Source organism: Citrus clementina, unplaced genomic scaffold (genome assembly GCF_000493195.1).
Source record: "Citrus clementina cultivar Clemenules unplaced genomic scaffold, Citrus_clementina_v1.0 scaffold_9, whole genome shotgun sequence".
Classification (NCBI taxonomy): domain Eukaryota; kingdom Viridiplantae; phylum Streptophyta; class Magnoliopsida; order Sapindales; family Rutaceae; genus Citrus; species Citrus x clementina.
Window position 1 is genome coordinate 1,158,574 of NW_006261964.1, and position 16,261 is coordinate 1,174,834.

General features: G+C 35.9%; 3 protein-coding genes across 4 annotated transcripts in view; 1 reads left to right on the forward strand and 2 right to left on the reverse strand.

Annotated features, from left to right (window-relative positions):
• Nucleotides 1-5,803: 5,803 nt before the first annotated feature.
• Nucleotides 5,804-8,115, reverse strand: LOC18031319 (two-component response regulator ARR2). The gene is made up of 6 exons (XM_024191763.1): nt 7,833-8,115; nt 7,579-7,719; nt 6,696-6,848; nt 6,355-6,619; nt 5,977-6,053; nt 5,804-5,822 (listed from the first exon to the last, which is right to left on the reverse strand). Coding segments are annotated over exons 2-5 (549 nt in total). The 5' UTR covers nt 7,709-7,719; nt 7,833-8,115; the 3' UTR covers nt 5,804-5,822; nt 5,977-6,052.
• Nucleotides 8,116-10,835: 2,720 nt separating this feature from the next.
• On the reverse strand, nt 10,836-13,489 carry LOC18032582 (two-component response regulator ARR2). Of its 2 annotated transcripts, none has more exons than XM_024191761.1 (6): nt 13,338-13,489; nt 13,084-13,224; nt 12,508-12,660; nt 12,051-12,431; nt 11,656-11,732; nt 10,836-11,501 (listed from the first exon to the last, which is right to left on the reverse strand). In XM_024191761.1, the coding sequence occupies exons 2-6, from the start codon at nt 13,211-13,213 to the stop codon at nt 10,932-10,934; spliced, it is 1,311 nt and encodes a 436-aa protein (XP_024047529.1). In that variant the 5' UTR covers nt 13,214-13,224; nt 13,338-13,489; the 3' UTR covers nt 10,836-10,931. The 2 variants fall into 2 exon arrangements, with proteins under 2 accessions (XP_024047529.1, XP_006419449.1); XM_006419386.2 differs by having other exon boundaries at nt 13,084-13,218; nt 13,338-13,402.
• A 1,714-nt stretch (nt 13,490-15,203) lies between these two features.
• LOC18032497 (exonuclease DPD1, chloroplastic/mitochondrial) overlaps nt 15,204-16,261 on the forward strand; it is a 1,690-nt gene continuing 632 nt past the window's right edge. Inside the window, exon 1 of the mRNA XM_006419389.2 lies at nt 15,204-15,766. Coding sequence (XP_006419452.2) covers nt 15,204-15,766 — 563 coding nt within the window. The remainder of the gene's footprint in view (nt 15,767-16,261) is intronic.

Below are 16,261 nucleotides of genomic sequence, written 5' to 3' on the forward strand. Positions count from 1 at the left end.
TAAGGGGAAGATAAATTGAGCACGTGGCATTAGAAGTTATGCTCCCCGACATCCAACTCTCATATCATGTTCAAAATTTTCAATCAGAATTATTGAAGTGATGAGCCTCGGCTTTGAAGGACCCGTCTGTCAATTTTTTTTTTTAAAGAGGGGGGTTACCCTTACCCTATGTTGTACTAGCACCACTACCCAGTTGGAATTAGATCCACATCTCCTTAATTTTGGGCACCCTCTGCCAGGCTTGCAAGTCACCTTCTCCAGCCAATTTGGTTGTCATGATAAGCTGAAAGTTAGAATCACTCATCATTTTGAAAAGAAGCTGAAAACACTTTTCCACAACAACTTTAATTACAGAATTAATGGTACGCTTGAATTTTACAGGAGTCCAATCATTGTCTTTAAGAAATAAGAACTTAGAAATCTGTTTTTAATATCGTATAGAGACGAGGTCTATTACACACACTTGTAAATAAACTAATTTGAGTGACGCGTCAGGAGTCATTATTTTTTTCCAATTAATTTTCACATTCTGAGATACACACAAATTGACGGTAATTAAACAGACCCTAGGACTCGAAGAACTCTAGTTTCATCTCAGATATTTCGTCTCGCAGCCAGTTATATATATATATACATATATTACACATGTTAATTATTACTTATATTTCTGCGTGCTTTGGGATAAAATCCGCCAGCTTTGCTGATGTTTTCGAATCTGCATACCGAGATCATAGAAAAAGGGTCCTGAATATGCTGTTAGATTTATGTAATTAATGCTGCAGTAACATACAGGCTGCAAACCGCTGATGCCACATAAACCTGGGCATTTTTCTTTTTTTTATCCCTCAAGTTGGCAACTTGGAACCATGCGAAAAAAATGGGATCGATGCCATATTCATGTGCCCAAGCATTTAATCTAATTGTTCAATGTTTATGTATTCACATGACATGTCTCAAGTGTGCCAAATGCTGATGATTTATGATCAATATTTTGAAACCACTACTTTGTTTTCATTTCAGTTTGGCATCTGAATTTTACAAAACCCGTGGGCTGCTTTGTTGCGTACAAATATGGCATTAACATAGAATATATAAAAGCTGGCTGGTACGTTTCTTTTAGACGGAATTAGGTGCATGTTCAAAACGATGCACTCGGTCTTGTAACACAGCTTGGCTGGAAGGAAAATTTGTTGACAAAAGAAACTATTTTCCAAATTAAAAATCATGCTAGTGGAGCTGCAGTTCCTTTTTCTTGTATCTCAATGCACGGTAGGCAAAAATGGGATCTCCTTGCTTTTCGCAATAATGTTCAAATTTAGTTCAAGTTAGCCACAAAAAGTGAGGCAGCATAGCTGGTGCACGACAAGAAACCATTAAATTAATAGCAAAACGGTGACCAAAAGTGACATCAGATTTCAACCCTATTCTCTTAATGATGGGGGAGGGGGGAGGGGGGGGGGGGGGGGATTGCAAAATTAAATTTTGTTTCTAGTCACCAGAGTTCACCATCATGTATTCATGTGGACTAACTCATATATGCTTTAATTTATAACCAATAACATGAAATTTGTGCGGATTATAGAAAATGTCTACAGCACACAGTTGTCTGATAGAGTGTTCCCCCCTCCTACTTATTGTTATCAATCTAAAAATTGTAAGTTTTCTTTGTTGACCCTTAAATTTTTGTTTTTGTCTCTCAACTTATAATTAATATATATTAGTAAACGGTTGTAATGTTTTGGAAATGATAGTATTGGAAAACTTGGAAGTGTCTACGATCAAAACGAATGCTGCATTAGACAAAAGTATTAAAATGACACAAGAGTCGTCGTAGCAGTTGGCACTAGCCAAGAGGCAGCAGGTTTTAGGATCAAAGAAAAATTGAATTCTCGGACCTGTCTATGGTACAGATTCTGTAACAAACATCTCCCGTCATCCCACCATCCGATTGTCTATTGTTTAGTTTCTCACTCCACATCCAACCACATCCAACGGCTGATGCTGCTGTCTGTAGCTTACAGATTCTGTAAGCTAGTCAAGTCCTTGAAATCTCTACTTTCTCTTACCATCCCTGTTGTTGGGCCAGTAATTTGTTGGCAGTGAGTTTTGGTATGTTTGTTGCGGCGACAGCGTCTGCTTGTCGGGCCATTATTGGCTTGGATAGCAAAAGTCAACATCCATCATTGGATGGGTGGTGCTGCCGCATCCTCGTTATTTGTGAAGGCCGAAAAACGCCACATGAGCTAGGGAGGGGCCTCGGACGAAAGTACAAACACAACTAGCACATGATAATATGAGTGTTTTTGCAAATGGGCTCAACCCAATTGAAAGGAAGTTACAGCCTCAATTGCGCATGACTCGCAGGATTTGGGGTCTCATTTTTTGCACGATCCGCAAAGTTTCACATCACCAACCGTTTTTAACGACCTCGTTCCCCTCTTCGCATTCTCAACACAAGTGCTTTGATCTCGTGCAACTTATTTGTTTTGGTTACTGCCAGTACTTTATGAGCTCGAATGATGATGAGAGCTATGTGGCATTCAATTTTGCAAGTACCCACCACCACCAGTCACCAGATGCAGAATCCATTCATTGTCTTTCCTTGGATCAACTTTCGTAGGCAGATTGACAGAAAGCTTGTTCACTTCAAGAAGCACTTTTCGGTTGCTTCCATCAAATGGATTTGAGGCTTCTCATGCACATGCATTGCATGCAAGGTGGATCTCGCGTCCGATAGCAGCAAGAATCGGGCAAAGATCTTGTGACTTTAAGGGAAGTGAACCAAGCAATCTTAGGCATGAATTCTTGGACACAACTGTGGAACAGAACACTAAAAATAATAATTCAGTGGCACGTAATTTTGCGAGCATTTGGCACTCGGATGCTGAGCCAATAATTCTGGAGATGGGAAATTCCAAGTTTCTTGTAAGATTGTTTGGTTTGGACACTAAAACCACTTGATTTTTCAGAGATGGTGAGCGGATTATTGAATTTGCAATCCGAGACCTTTCATGGGGGAAGAATAGCTGTTTTCAAACCCTAGTGAATCCCGAAAGACATGTTCCGAATTCGCATATTCATGGCATCACGACCAAAATGGTTAATCGATCAAGGTGATGTGATTTTTGGTTTTTATCTCATATATCTTGTGAAAGAATCGGTAACGCTCAAATGTAAGGCTGGTAAGTAGTTGTAATTTTGATTACTGACATCTAAAAAACTCATCCTAAAGATGCATGTCAAATTAAGTGACATATATGATGGGAGGATAGAATTAATATGTGGAGAATTGAAAATCAATAATGCTAGGCACTTTACATTCCGAGAATAAATTCATTAAAGGAAATTCATTGTCCTCAGTTAGGTTTTTCCCCTTCCTCTTACACCCCAAAATTTACCTAAAACAAGGTCAATACGGTAAGTGCAAAAACATGAGGTACTATGAGAGTTTTGGAATTGCTATCAGCTCCACTCTTTTGACTCAAGGTCGAAATTTTAGTTAATATCTAAAATTTGAAGTGAAGGGTTAAACATTTAATAATCAACAGTCAACTCCTCAACAAGATTTATTTGAATGAATAGAAATAAACGTAATATTGATAAATAGAGTATAGCTTTAAATCGGTGGGGCCCAAACTTCAGATGGAGACATTGAGTCGAATACGTATGCCTCTCATACGCATCGCCATCACCATAAAACAGAAAAAAATGAAAAATAAATAATTGAGAGGATGAAGAAGAAAGCTCAAGTGAGAAAGAAAAGTAGGTGGCTCGGTTGAATCCAAAGCACATTATTTATTATCTCCGATTTTTTTTCTTTAGTTTTAAATGAAATTTCTAGCATATTTTGTTCATAAAAGTACTTGCATATCACTTGATTGGAAACGTAACTCTTTTTTAATTTTTTTTCCTTTATTTTTTACTAACATCATAAACATAACGTCATGAAATGATCAAAATCTAATACTCATGATATGATATGAGATTAAATAAAGTAATATCTGAAACTTCTATTATAAAAATAATGAGATTAAGAGTAACGGTGTGTTGTTGTAGGTTACAAATAAACTAATTAATTCATAATTTCAATTACACATTTTTGAAGCATCAGAGTATTACTTATGTGTGTTTAGTTAATTTATAATTGTAACTACACATTTTTGTGATATATATATATAAATTGAAGTACTGAAGCTCTAGTATGAGTGTATGCAGACAAGACAAATTCAAAGCTAAAATTGCTTGGGTGAATGTTAGTGGTTCGCTCATTTTAATCCATATATGGATAGAGGAACATCAGTGGTAGCAATAATGTAAGGGGAGATAAACCTGAGCACGTGGCATTAGAAGCTATGCTCCCCGACGTCCAACTCTCAAATCGTGTTCAAAATTTTCAATCGGAACTATTGAAGTGATGAGTCTCGGCTTTGAACTACCTGTCTGTCAATCGGGCACTACCACCTAGTTGGAACCGACAGATGAGTCCTGGTGCTGTGACACTCCACTTATGTTGTGTTTACTTGCTGGAGTGAGAGTGAGGAGTGTGGATTCCTCCCACTCCAGCGTTTACTTACTTAAAATGGGGAGGGATTGGGAGTCCCACTCCGTGGGCCCCACCCATTTTTGGAGTGGAGAGTGGGAGTGAGACTCCCATTCGGGGAGGTGGGAGTGGGAATCCACTCCCACCTCTCCCATTTCTACCTTTTTTTTTTATTTTATGTTTTATAATTAATAAAATAAAATAAATAATATTATATTTATTTAAATAATAATATTATATTTAACTAAATAATAATTTACATTGATTCTAAGTTTAAATTATTTTAAAATAATATTATTATATTAATAGAGAATTAATAAATATAATATTATTATATTTATTTTAAAAATAATAGTACTATATTTATTTAATAATAATAATAAATACTTTATTCTAAGAAAATATTAATTTTGTACTAAATAATATTATATTATTATTTTATATAATAATAAATTTAATATAATTATATTAAATAAAATAAAATAACATTTCATTTTATATTAAAATTACAATTAATAATTTATTGTTCATAATTAAGAATATTAATAATTATAATAAATTTACAAATATAATAAAATAAATATTATTCATTAAATATATTTTTTATTAGTTTTGTAATTAAAAATTATAATTCTTTAAATAAGGATAAAATTGTAATTTGAAATTATTTACTCCCAATCCAAGACAAAGTAAACACATAAATTTGATTCTGATCTCCATTCCATGCTTCCATTCCAGTGTAAGTAAACAACCTACTCCCACTCCCACTCCACACTCCCAATCCTAGGATTACCACTCCCTAGGATTCCCAATCCAATCCAAAAAGTAAACGCTACCTTAGTCCTCTAAGATACAGACCGACGGACGAGTCCTGGTGTGGTGACACTCCACTTAGGCTCCGTTTGGTACAGCTTATTAAATAGAGCTTATAACAGTAGAGCTTATAGCAGTAGAGCTTATACCAATAGAGCTTTCGGACAAAAAGTCATTGGGTGTTTGGTTGTCAATAAAAAACGCACTTTTGAACCATTAAACTATGTGATATTTTTTATATTATATATTTTTAGAAAAGCTTTATAACCTCTACTCCCAAAAGCTCAAATTTTGGGCTTTTGCTAGTAGAGGTAAATTAGCTTATTTAAACTAAAAAAACTTTACTAAAAAAATAACCAAACACTATAAAAAATTTTAAAAAGTGCTTATACGATTAAATAAGCACTTATGGTTCTTAAATAAGCCATACCAAACAGGCACTTAGTCTTATAAGATACAGACGATATTTCTGCACCACACAGTTGAATAGTTAGAATATCCGAAGATGAAGAATAATTCAGTTACATAACCATTCTATTGTGCATGCAAGTTAATAAAGAAATAAAAGTTTCAAATTTCTATATCCTGCAGAATTTTCTAAGTTCAAGAGTTTTATACAGTACCTGAAGGTGGCTGGCAACATTTTCTCTAGTAAGTCCAGGAACATTCATCAACTCCAGAATTTTCTTAGGAACAGCCTCTGTAGTATACATCAATGCAAAAGCATAAGTATGAAATACTGCAGCAGGAATTGGAAATGTAAAAGTGATATTTTGAGAGCTGCCATACACGAAATTATATCCTGATAATAAATGAAAGCAAGGACAACTTCAAAGCCCAACATAAATAAATTTAATGCCGTTCTCAGTCGGGATTAAGATGGAGGAGACAAGAACACAGCATGTGGTGTACTTTTATAGAAAGATAAGGTCCTAAGACTCTTACTGTCAATGCCTAGCCAGATAACGGCAGACACAAACTGTTGATGGAGCTCAACTGACCAAAAAACGCGCGGCTTCTTTAAAGTGGATGTATCATCCCTCTTTTCCGCTTCTTCTTCCTCATCTTTCCTCCTGTTTGAGGTTCTCCAATTTCCTTGATTTACTGAGTAAGAGTCATCCGATTCTTCAAATGGTTTTGGTTGCTGAGCCACATGCTGCCATATGTTCCTCAGTTCCTTAATTCGTATTGGCTTAAGTAAATAATTACAAGCACCGTGAGTGACACCTTTCATGACATCTTGCGTGCAACCATCCACAGACATCACTGTACAATTGCACAAGTCAGATTCAATTAACAGAATCAAAGTCCTCAAAAGAGAGTCATTGAGTAGGCTGCTTACTGATAACCGGCAGGTCCATCTCCAGCCCGACCTGCTCATGGAGTTTGAATCCATCCATATCTGGCATATGAACATCACTGATAACAATATCATACCCATTCTTGCTCATTCGAAGCATATCCAAAGCAATCTCTGCTCGATTGCATTTTGTAACTGAAAACCCCATGTTAAGCTTAATCAACAATTCATACAGTTACTTGATTACACAACTTTATCTACAGAAAGTACAGGCCTACAAAATAACTCTCTTAATCCACATATGAACAAATCAAATCACCGACTGATTTCCGAAACTAGCAGAAACTTTCAAAGTAACTTTAAAATTAGCTAACAAAGGACACTTCAAAACAGAATATAGTAGATTTGAAAAATAAGACCGAATCTGATAAATTTCATTCTATTCTCATTTGACAGCAAACCAACAGCAAAATCATATCAAGCACTGAAGAAACACAAAAGAAGAACATTCAAAGTCAACTACATGCAGCCACTAAGCTTTAGCCCAGTGGTTAGAACACAAGCCTCACAATTGTGAGGTTCGAGCTCGCACAATGCATTGTGCGGATTCATTTTTTTTTATTATTTAAGTGAAGGCAGCCCTGTCCTTTTTGAAATATAATTAGAGTAGACATATCTCGAATATGAGTTAACATTTAAACTGTGCTATATATGATTTATAAATTAATTCCAATAATTATTTTATTGTAAATATCATTATACTAATCTCATTAAATATGAGTTAAAACTTAAACATTAGTCCCATGTAATTTTTAAAAAAAAAAGTCAACTACATACAATAAAAAACCCCAAATGATGGGAAAAAAATATTCCAAGAACACAGAAATGAAATTACAAGACATAACGAAAGAAGCTTGAATAGAACCTTCATAAAGACATTTCCTAAGCATCTTTTCCAATATCCGAAGCCAAATAGGATCATCATCAACAACAAGGACACGTAAGCCAGCCGGAAACTGATCGGAAACAGCAACACTCGAACTAGCCGGTGACATGGATCCTTTTTCAGCAAGAAGACACAGAATGAAACAATAACTAATAAAAGAAGATTTTACATGCTTCAAAGTTGAAACTTCAACCCGATGATTACATGAAAAAGATAGTGATAGATATTAATACCCAGTTCGAAATTCAAAGAACCCAGATGAGATACGCAAAGAATTAGAGAGATAGAAGAGAGATTTGAGTTAAATATTAAGAAGAAAAAATATTTTTTAAAGAGATTGAAGTTGAAGAAGACATGGCTTTGTGTCAAAGCTTGAAGCTGAATTTGTTTTGGTGAAAAAAATTATAATTGTTTGAATAAAAATTTTTGGAAGTGGGACAGTCCTGGAAGAGTGGATCCAGCTCACACATGAATAAACAACTCCGCGCATCTAACTCTACTCCAACAGCAAACACTCACAAGTCCGACAACGTGAAACTCTGTTCCAAGTTTTACTGTTTTTACTTTAACCGTTTGCTTTTCCCCATACAATAATAATAAGAAGGTAATGACAACAAATTAACAGGATACTTGTACCTTGCTGCCACAAACAAACAAGCTCCAAGTGATGGACCTCGTCTCATCTTTGTTTGTTTGGAACTATTGTGTTTCTGCTTAATTTTAAAAATGCCATAATTATATATTGTTCATGTGTTTGACCTTACGATTGAATAAACAAACACAAAATGAAGAGGGGTATCCAGGAACACCTTCTAACCTTATATGGCCTATGCTAAGAAGCCGATAAAGGGCTTTCATCAGTTAGCCCAGCTTTCTCCAATCTGTTCAGACTCAACACATCATTTTTCCTCTATAAAGCCCCATCAACTCTCTAAGTTAAATATCTCTCTCAAGTAATTCATACCACAACACCCCAAGGCTGGTAAGCACTCTCTACTTTGGCAAGGACAAGTGCTCAGGAGCGATTTGAAGAAACTAAACATCTTCCTATAAAAGAACCAGAGGGATAGACAGAGTCCCAGATCAACATGAAGGGCTATCCCATTTGTCTTAAGACGCTCTGATATTTCATTCTTGTAGGGTACCTGAAGGTCAACCAAATAAGGAATGCAATATTTAACCCTCATATGCACTTAGTCTCGTAAAGTAATTCTCTGGCCAACCTGAGAGTAAGATTTGTTGGACTTGGAAGCGAAAAGTGAGGCAACAGTTTTTGGACGCGCTAACCAATGTGGTCAGCCTAGAAAAAGCTGAGCGAGGTACTCTTTTTTTACTCAATTATCTGTGAAGGTGGGACAAATATCGCCACGTGTTATTCACCATTCTTTTAAGAATTTCTTTTGCCTTAAATACTTTTTGAACTAAGGGATGTTGTTTGGGAAATTTATAAAAATAATTATTAAATTTTTATTATTTTCATAATTAATTCTCTTAATTTTTTTCTATCAACATTAGTTAAATACATATTTTTCTCCCTAAATTACCCTTCTTTACAAGCTAAAAATAACTTTCTTTCTCACCTTTCGTCAAACCAAAAGTAGCTTCCCACTCTTGAATCATCAACCAACGGCAACGATAAAAAGTGAAATCCGATCATAATTTATCCGGATCTAACAATAATCAGCATCACATAGTGGTATGAGTTATTTTCTGAACTTGCTCGTCAGTTTGACTGAACTGTGGATGGTTTCGTGGGTGAATATGGCGACAGGCAGCCTGTCGCACCAAGTTTCGTGCGACAGTCAGCCTGTCGCATGAAAAGCTAGATTCATTGTAATTAATTATTAATTTGATTGGGCTGAAATAATTTATTTTTTTTTATAATTTCAGGCTTAATGGATTCAGTTGTACTTGAATTATGTTACGATGGTTGGTGGGAGACATTAGAGGATGGGTGTATGGAGTATGTCAATGGTAAAAATAAAGCTTTTTATCGTTGCCTTTTGCTGTTGCCGTTGGTTGATGATTCAAGAGTGGGAAGCTGCCTTTGGTTTGACGAAATGGGAGAAAGAAAGTTGCTTTTGGCTTGTAAAGAAGGGTAATTTGGAGAGAAAAATGTGTGTTTGGCTAATGTTGATAGAAAAAAATTGAGAGGATTAATTGTGAAAATAACAAAAATTTGATGGTCATTTTTGTAAATTTCCCATGTTGTTTAGGGAATAAATGGAATATCGAAAATGAAGTACCACGTGTCGATGTGAAGGTTTTATGATTATAAATAGTTTTTGTAGGGTACCTGACTTATACCATATATACTTACTAATTGAGGTAATACGCGAGGTACACTATGAAAGAATTAAGGTATTTTAGAAAACATCCAAAAATATCTACCACGTGTACTATCTCTATTCCTAAAGAAGAATATTTAATTTGACAAAATCAAGAAATATCTTGTTGGAAAAGAAAGGACAGCTGGCTGTCATACCTGCAAAAAGTCAAAAGTAACATGCAAAAGATAATGGTCCTTCATTGTCACGCCTGCAATTGTCACTTCTGCAAAGGCGCCATAGATCACCTGCAATGTAGCATACGCCACGCACACAAAACGACAAAACCTATCAAAAAATCACATTTTTGCTCTTTAAGCATGCTCCTAACAGCCCAAAAATCATCATGAAGGTATAAGGACATGAGAATTTCTAAAAGGACAGAAGAATCACCACTAAAAATATGTCACATGGCAAGGTATCAAGGGTGTACTGTGTAAAGGCAATAAAAATTTATCTTTCTAATACTAATCACAAACACACACAAAAAAGCGGGCTGAGGTCTTCTTTAACCTCCAACTGCTATTTTCTGCTATTTTAGAGAGTTTGTAAGCTTTTATCACCTAAAAAAGTTTAAAAAACTGACTTGAGTATCAAAGTATAGTCATCGGCCATTGCGGCTCTACCTCTATCCTTATTTTGTTATTTTACAGGTCTACAAGCACTTTTTCAAAGTAACTGAAAACCCCATGTTAAGCTTAATCAACAATTCATACGGTTACTTGAGTACACAACTTTAAATCTACAGAAAGTACAGGCCTACAAAATAACTCTCTTGATCCACATATGAACAAATCAAATCACCGACTGATTACCGAAACAAGCGTAAACTTTCAAAGTAACTTTAAAATTAGCTAACATAGGATACTTGAAAACATAATATAATAGATTTGAAAAATAAGACTAAATCTGGTAAATTTCATTTTATTCTCATTTCCACTGCAAACCAACAGCAAAATCATATCAAGCACTGAAGAAACACAAAAGAAGAACATTCAAAGTCAACTACATGCAGTAAAACACCCCAAATGGATGGGAAAAAAAAATATACAAAGAACACAGAAATGAAATTATAAGGCATAAGACAAGAAGCTTGAATAGCGGTTGAGCCATTTGCATGAGTAAATGGCTACTCTGGCCACTTGGGTTTCCATGGGCACTGGCTTGCATGCTCAAGCTGCGAAGGGATTGAGCAGAATGGTGCAAATTGAGAAGTTGTTTCGAATCCATGGTTGTTGGAATTCCATGTAGTAAGTTCATTTGTTTGCCACTGCTCATATGTTGTGGTTGCCCTTCTCCAAATCTTAACTTCTGATTATCAAAGCTAAAAATGTTCCTTTGATCAACAAGAGGCATTGGTAACCCAGGCTTTGCAGCTGACCTTGCAAGTCCTGCTGCTTGAAGTGTGGCGAGACTTTGAGCTGGAATTTGACCAGTGGCAGCAAGAGTTTGAAAGTCAAGCCCACTAAGCGAAGACAGAGAACCATAAGGTGGTTCTTGGGAATGGGAACTGATAAATGAATTGCCCTGGTGCGGTGACACTCCACTTAGTCTTGTAAGATACAGACGATATTTCTGCACCACACAGTTGAATAGTTAGAATATCCGAAGAAGAAGAATAATTCAGGAACATAACCATTCTATTGTGCATGCAACTTAATAAAGAAATAAAAGTTTCAAATTTCTATATCCTGCAGAATTTTCTAAGTTCAAGAGTTTTATACAGTACCTGAAGGTGGCTGGCAACATTTTCTCTAGTAAGTCCAGGAACATTCATCAACTCCAGAATTTTCTTAGGAACAGCCTCTGTAGTATACATCAATGCAAAAGCATAAGTACGAAATACTGCAACAGGAATTGGAAATGTAAAAGTGATATATTGGGAGCTGCCATACACAAAACTATATTCTGATAATAAATGAAAAAGAAGGACAACTTCAAAGTCCAATATAAATATATTTAATGCGGTTCTCAGTCCGAATTAAGATAGAGGAGACAAGAACACAGAATATGGTGTACTTTTCTCATCCCCTGTCTGAATGGGAGTGCTAGGTATTTAGGTATGTAATCATAAGAAGCTAACAAGCATCTGCAAATAGAAAGATAAGGTCCAAAGAATCTTACTGTCAATGCCTAGATGGTTAACGGCAGACACAAACTGTTGATGGAGCTCAACTGACCAAACTACACGCGGCTTCTTTAAAGTGGATGTATCATCCCTCTCTTCCATTTCTTCTTCCTCGTCTTTCCTCCTCTTTGAGGTTCTCCAATTTCCTTCATTTGCTGAGGAAGAATAATCCGCTTCTTCAGATGGTTTTGGTTGCCGATCTCGCTCTTCCACACTTCCTGACTGCTCCAAGTCCTTCCACTCGTTCTTCCTCTTCCGAACCACATGCTGCCATATGTTCTTCAGTGCCTCAATTCGAACTGGCTTAATTAAATAATCACAAGCACCGTGAGTAACACCTTTCATGACAACTTGTTTGCTATCATCCGCAGACATCACTGTACAATTGCACAAGTCAGATTCAATTAACAGAATCAAAGTCCTCAAAAGAGAGTCATTGAGTAGGCTGCTTACTGATAACCGGCAGGTCCATCTCCAGCCCGACCTGCTCAAGGAGTTTGAATCCATCCATATCTGGCATATGAACCTCACTGATAACAATGTCGTACCCATTCTTGTTCGTTCGAAGCATATCCAAAGCAATCTCTGCTCGATTGCATTTTGTAACTGAAAACCCCATGTTAAGCTTAATCAACAATTCATACGGTTACTTGATTACACAACTTTAAATCTACAGAAAGTACAGGCCTACAAAAGAACTCTCTTGATCCACATATGAACAAATCAAATCACCGACTGATTACCGAAACAAGCAGAAACTTTCAAAGTAACTTTAAAATTAGCTAACATAGGATACTTGAAAACAGAATAAAATAGATTTGAAAATAAGACCAAATCTAATAAATTTCATTTTATTGTCATTTCTACAACAAACCAACAGCAAAATCATATCAAACACTGAAGAATCACAAAAGAAGAACATTCAAAGTCAACTACATGCAATAAAAAAACCCCTAATGAAGGGAAAAAAACATTCTAAGAACACACAAATGAAATTACAAGACATAACAAAAGAAGCTTGAATAGTACCTTCATAAAGACATGTCCTAAGCATCTTTTCCAAGATCCTAAGACAAGTAGGATCATCATCAACAACAAGGACACGTAAGCCAGCCGGAAACTGATCGGAAACAGCAACACTTGAACTAGCCGGTGACATGGATCCTTTTTCAGCAAGAAGAAACAGAGTGAAACAATAACTAATAAAAGAAGAATTTACATGCTTCAAAGTTGAAACTTCAACCCGATGATTACATGAAAAAGATAGTGATAGATATTAATACCCAGTTCGAAATTCAAAGAACCCAGATGAGATACGCAAAGAATTAGAGAGATAGAAGAGAGATTTGAGTTAAATATTAAGAAGAAAAAATATTTTTTAAAGAGATTGAAGTTGAAGAAGACATGGCTTTGTGTCAAAGCTTGAAGCTGAATTTGTTTTGGTGAAAAAAATTATAATTGTTTGAATAAAAATTTTTGGAAGTGGGACAGTCCTGGAAGAGTGGATCCAGCTCACACATGAATAAACAACTCCGCGCATCTAACTCTACTCCAACAGCAAACACTCACAAGTCCAACAACGTTAAACTCTGTTCCAAGTTTTACTGTTTTTACTTTAACCGTTTGCTTTTCTCCATACAATAATAATAAGAAGGTAATGACAACAAATTAACAGGATACTTGTACCTTGCTGCCACAAACAAACAAGCTCCAAGTGATGGACCTCGTCTCATCTTTGTTTGTTTGGAACTATTGTGTTTCTGCTTAATTTTAAAAATGCCATAATTATATATTGTTCATGTGTTTGACCATACGATTGAATATCTAAATTTATTAAAGATATATATATTGTAGTAATAATCGTATATTTATGTTTGATTCATAAAATATACATTTAAAATATATTTCATAACGGTTATCTTCAAGTGCGTGTAAACTTGTTTGATTTTATCGTATTATAACTTTTATACTTTCGCTTAATTGTAAGAAACCGCAGCAGTTTAAAATGTCAAAAAACCATCAAATTATTCAACCTGCATTTGAGGATGTTTTTAGCAAATTTGTTGTTTATAATAGCACCAAAGGCAAATTTGTTGTACATTTCTTTTAGATGGAATTAGGTGCATGATTAAGGGAGTTCAAAACGATGTACTTGGTCTTGTAACACTCTTACCTCGAAGGAAATTTGTTGACAAAAGAAACTATTTTCCATGTTAAAAATCATGCTAGTGGAGCTGCAGTTCCTTTTTCTTGTATCTCAATGCATGGTGGGCAACAATGGGATCCCCTTGCTTTTCGCAGTAATGTTCAAATTTAGTTCAAGTTAGCCGCAAAAAGTGAAGCTGCGTGCATAGGTGGTGCACGACAAGAAACCATTAAATTAATTGCAAAACGGTGACCAAAGTGACATCAGGTTTCAACCCTATTCTCTTATTTTTAAAAGTTTTCGTTGTTGACCCTTAAATTTTTGTTTTCGTCTCTCAACTTATAATTATTATATATTAGTGTACGGTTGTAATGTTTTGTTCGGAATGGTACTATTGTAAAACTTGAAGTGTATGCGATCAAAAATAATGCTGCATTAGACAAAACTACTAAAATGACACGAGAGTCGTGGTAGCAGTTGCCACTAGCCAAGAGGCAGCAACCGGGTTTTAGGTTGAAATCTCTACTTTCTCTTATCATCCCTGTTGTTGGGCCAATAAATTGTTGGCAGTGAGTTTTGGTGTGTTTGTTGTTGCGGTGACAGCATCTGCATGTAGTGCCATTATTGGCTTGGATAGCAAAAAGTCAACATCCATCATTGGATAGGTGGTGCTGCCGCATCCTCGTTATTTGTGAGGGCCAAAAACGCCACATGAGCTAGGGAGGGGCCTCGGACAAAGTACAAACACAACTAGCACATGATAATGTGAGAGATTTTTGCAAATGGGCTCAGCCCAATTGAAAGAAAGTTACAGCCTCAATTGCGCATGACTCGCAGGATTTGGGGTCTCATTTTTTGCATGATCCGCAAGATTCACATCACCAACCGTTTTTAACTGCCTCGTTCCTCTCTTCGCGTACTCAACACAAGTGCTTTGATCTCTTACTACTTATTTGTTTAATCATTTGTTTGGGTTACTGCTACTACTTTATGAGTTCGAATGATGATGAGAGCTATGTGGCATTCAATTTTGCAAGTACCCACCACCACCAGATGCAGAATCCATTCATTTTCTTTCCTTGGATCAACTTACCGAGGCAGGTTGACAGAAAGCTTGTTCACTTCGAGAAGCACTTGTCATGCACATGCATTGCATGCAAGGTGGATCTCGCGTCCGATATCAGCAAGAATTGGGCAAAGATCTTGTGACCTTAAGAGCAGTGAACCAAGCAATCTTAGGCATGAATTCTTAGACACAACTGGGGAACAGAACATTAAAAATAATATTTCATTGGCACGTAATTTTGCAAGCATTCGGTACTCGGATGCTGAGCCAATAATTCTGGAGATGGGAAATTCCAAGTGTCTTGTAAGATTGTTTGGTTTGGATATTGAAACCACTGGATTTTTCAGAGATGGAGAGCGGATTATCGAAATTGCAATCCGAGATCTTGCAGGGGGAAAGAATAGCTGTTTTCAAACCCTAGTCAATCCTGAAAGACATGTTCCGAATTCGCATATTCATGGCATCACGACCAAAATGGTTAATCGATCATATGTTCCAAGGTATGTATGCAATCTTTGCTTCGTAATTAACTAAAACTTTCTCACGGCCCGTTCATAATCAGGATCAAGGTGATGCGATTTTTGGTTTTTATCTCATATATCTTGTGAAATAAAATCAGTAACGTTCAAATGTAAAGCTGGTGAGTAGTTGTAAATTTGATTAATGACATCTCAGAACCTCATCCTAAAGATGCAGTGTAAATTATGTGACATATGTAGCGAGGATAGAATTAATATATGGCGAAATAAAAATCAATAATGCTGGCACTCCTAAAGTTGTCCCAAAAATTGTTTCTTAAATGAAGCATCATGTTACATGGTATTTACTTAGTAGACTCTGATTTTGGTCGATGTTCAGTGCACTTTACTGCCCTATTCGTGACAGCGTAACTTACTAATTACAATTGTGCAAAATCACAATTTAATTAATGAACACATGATGTCTGATTGGAGATAAGTTTTCGCATAAGCTTTAAGTTCAAGTTCAAGTGAGTG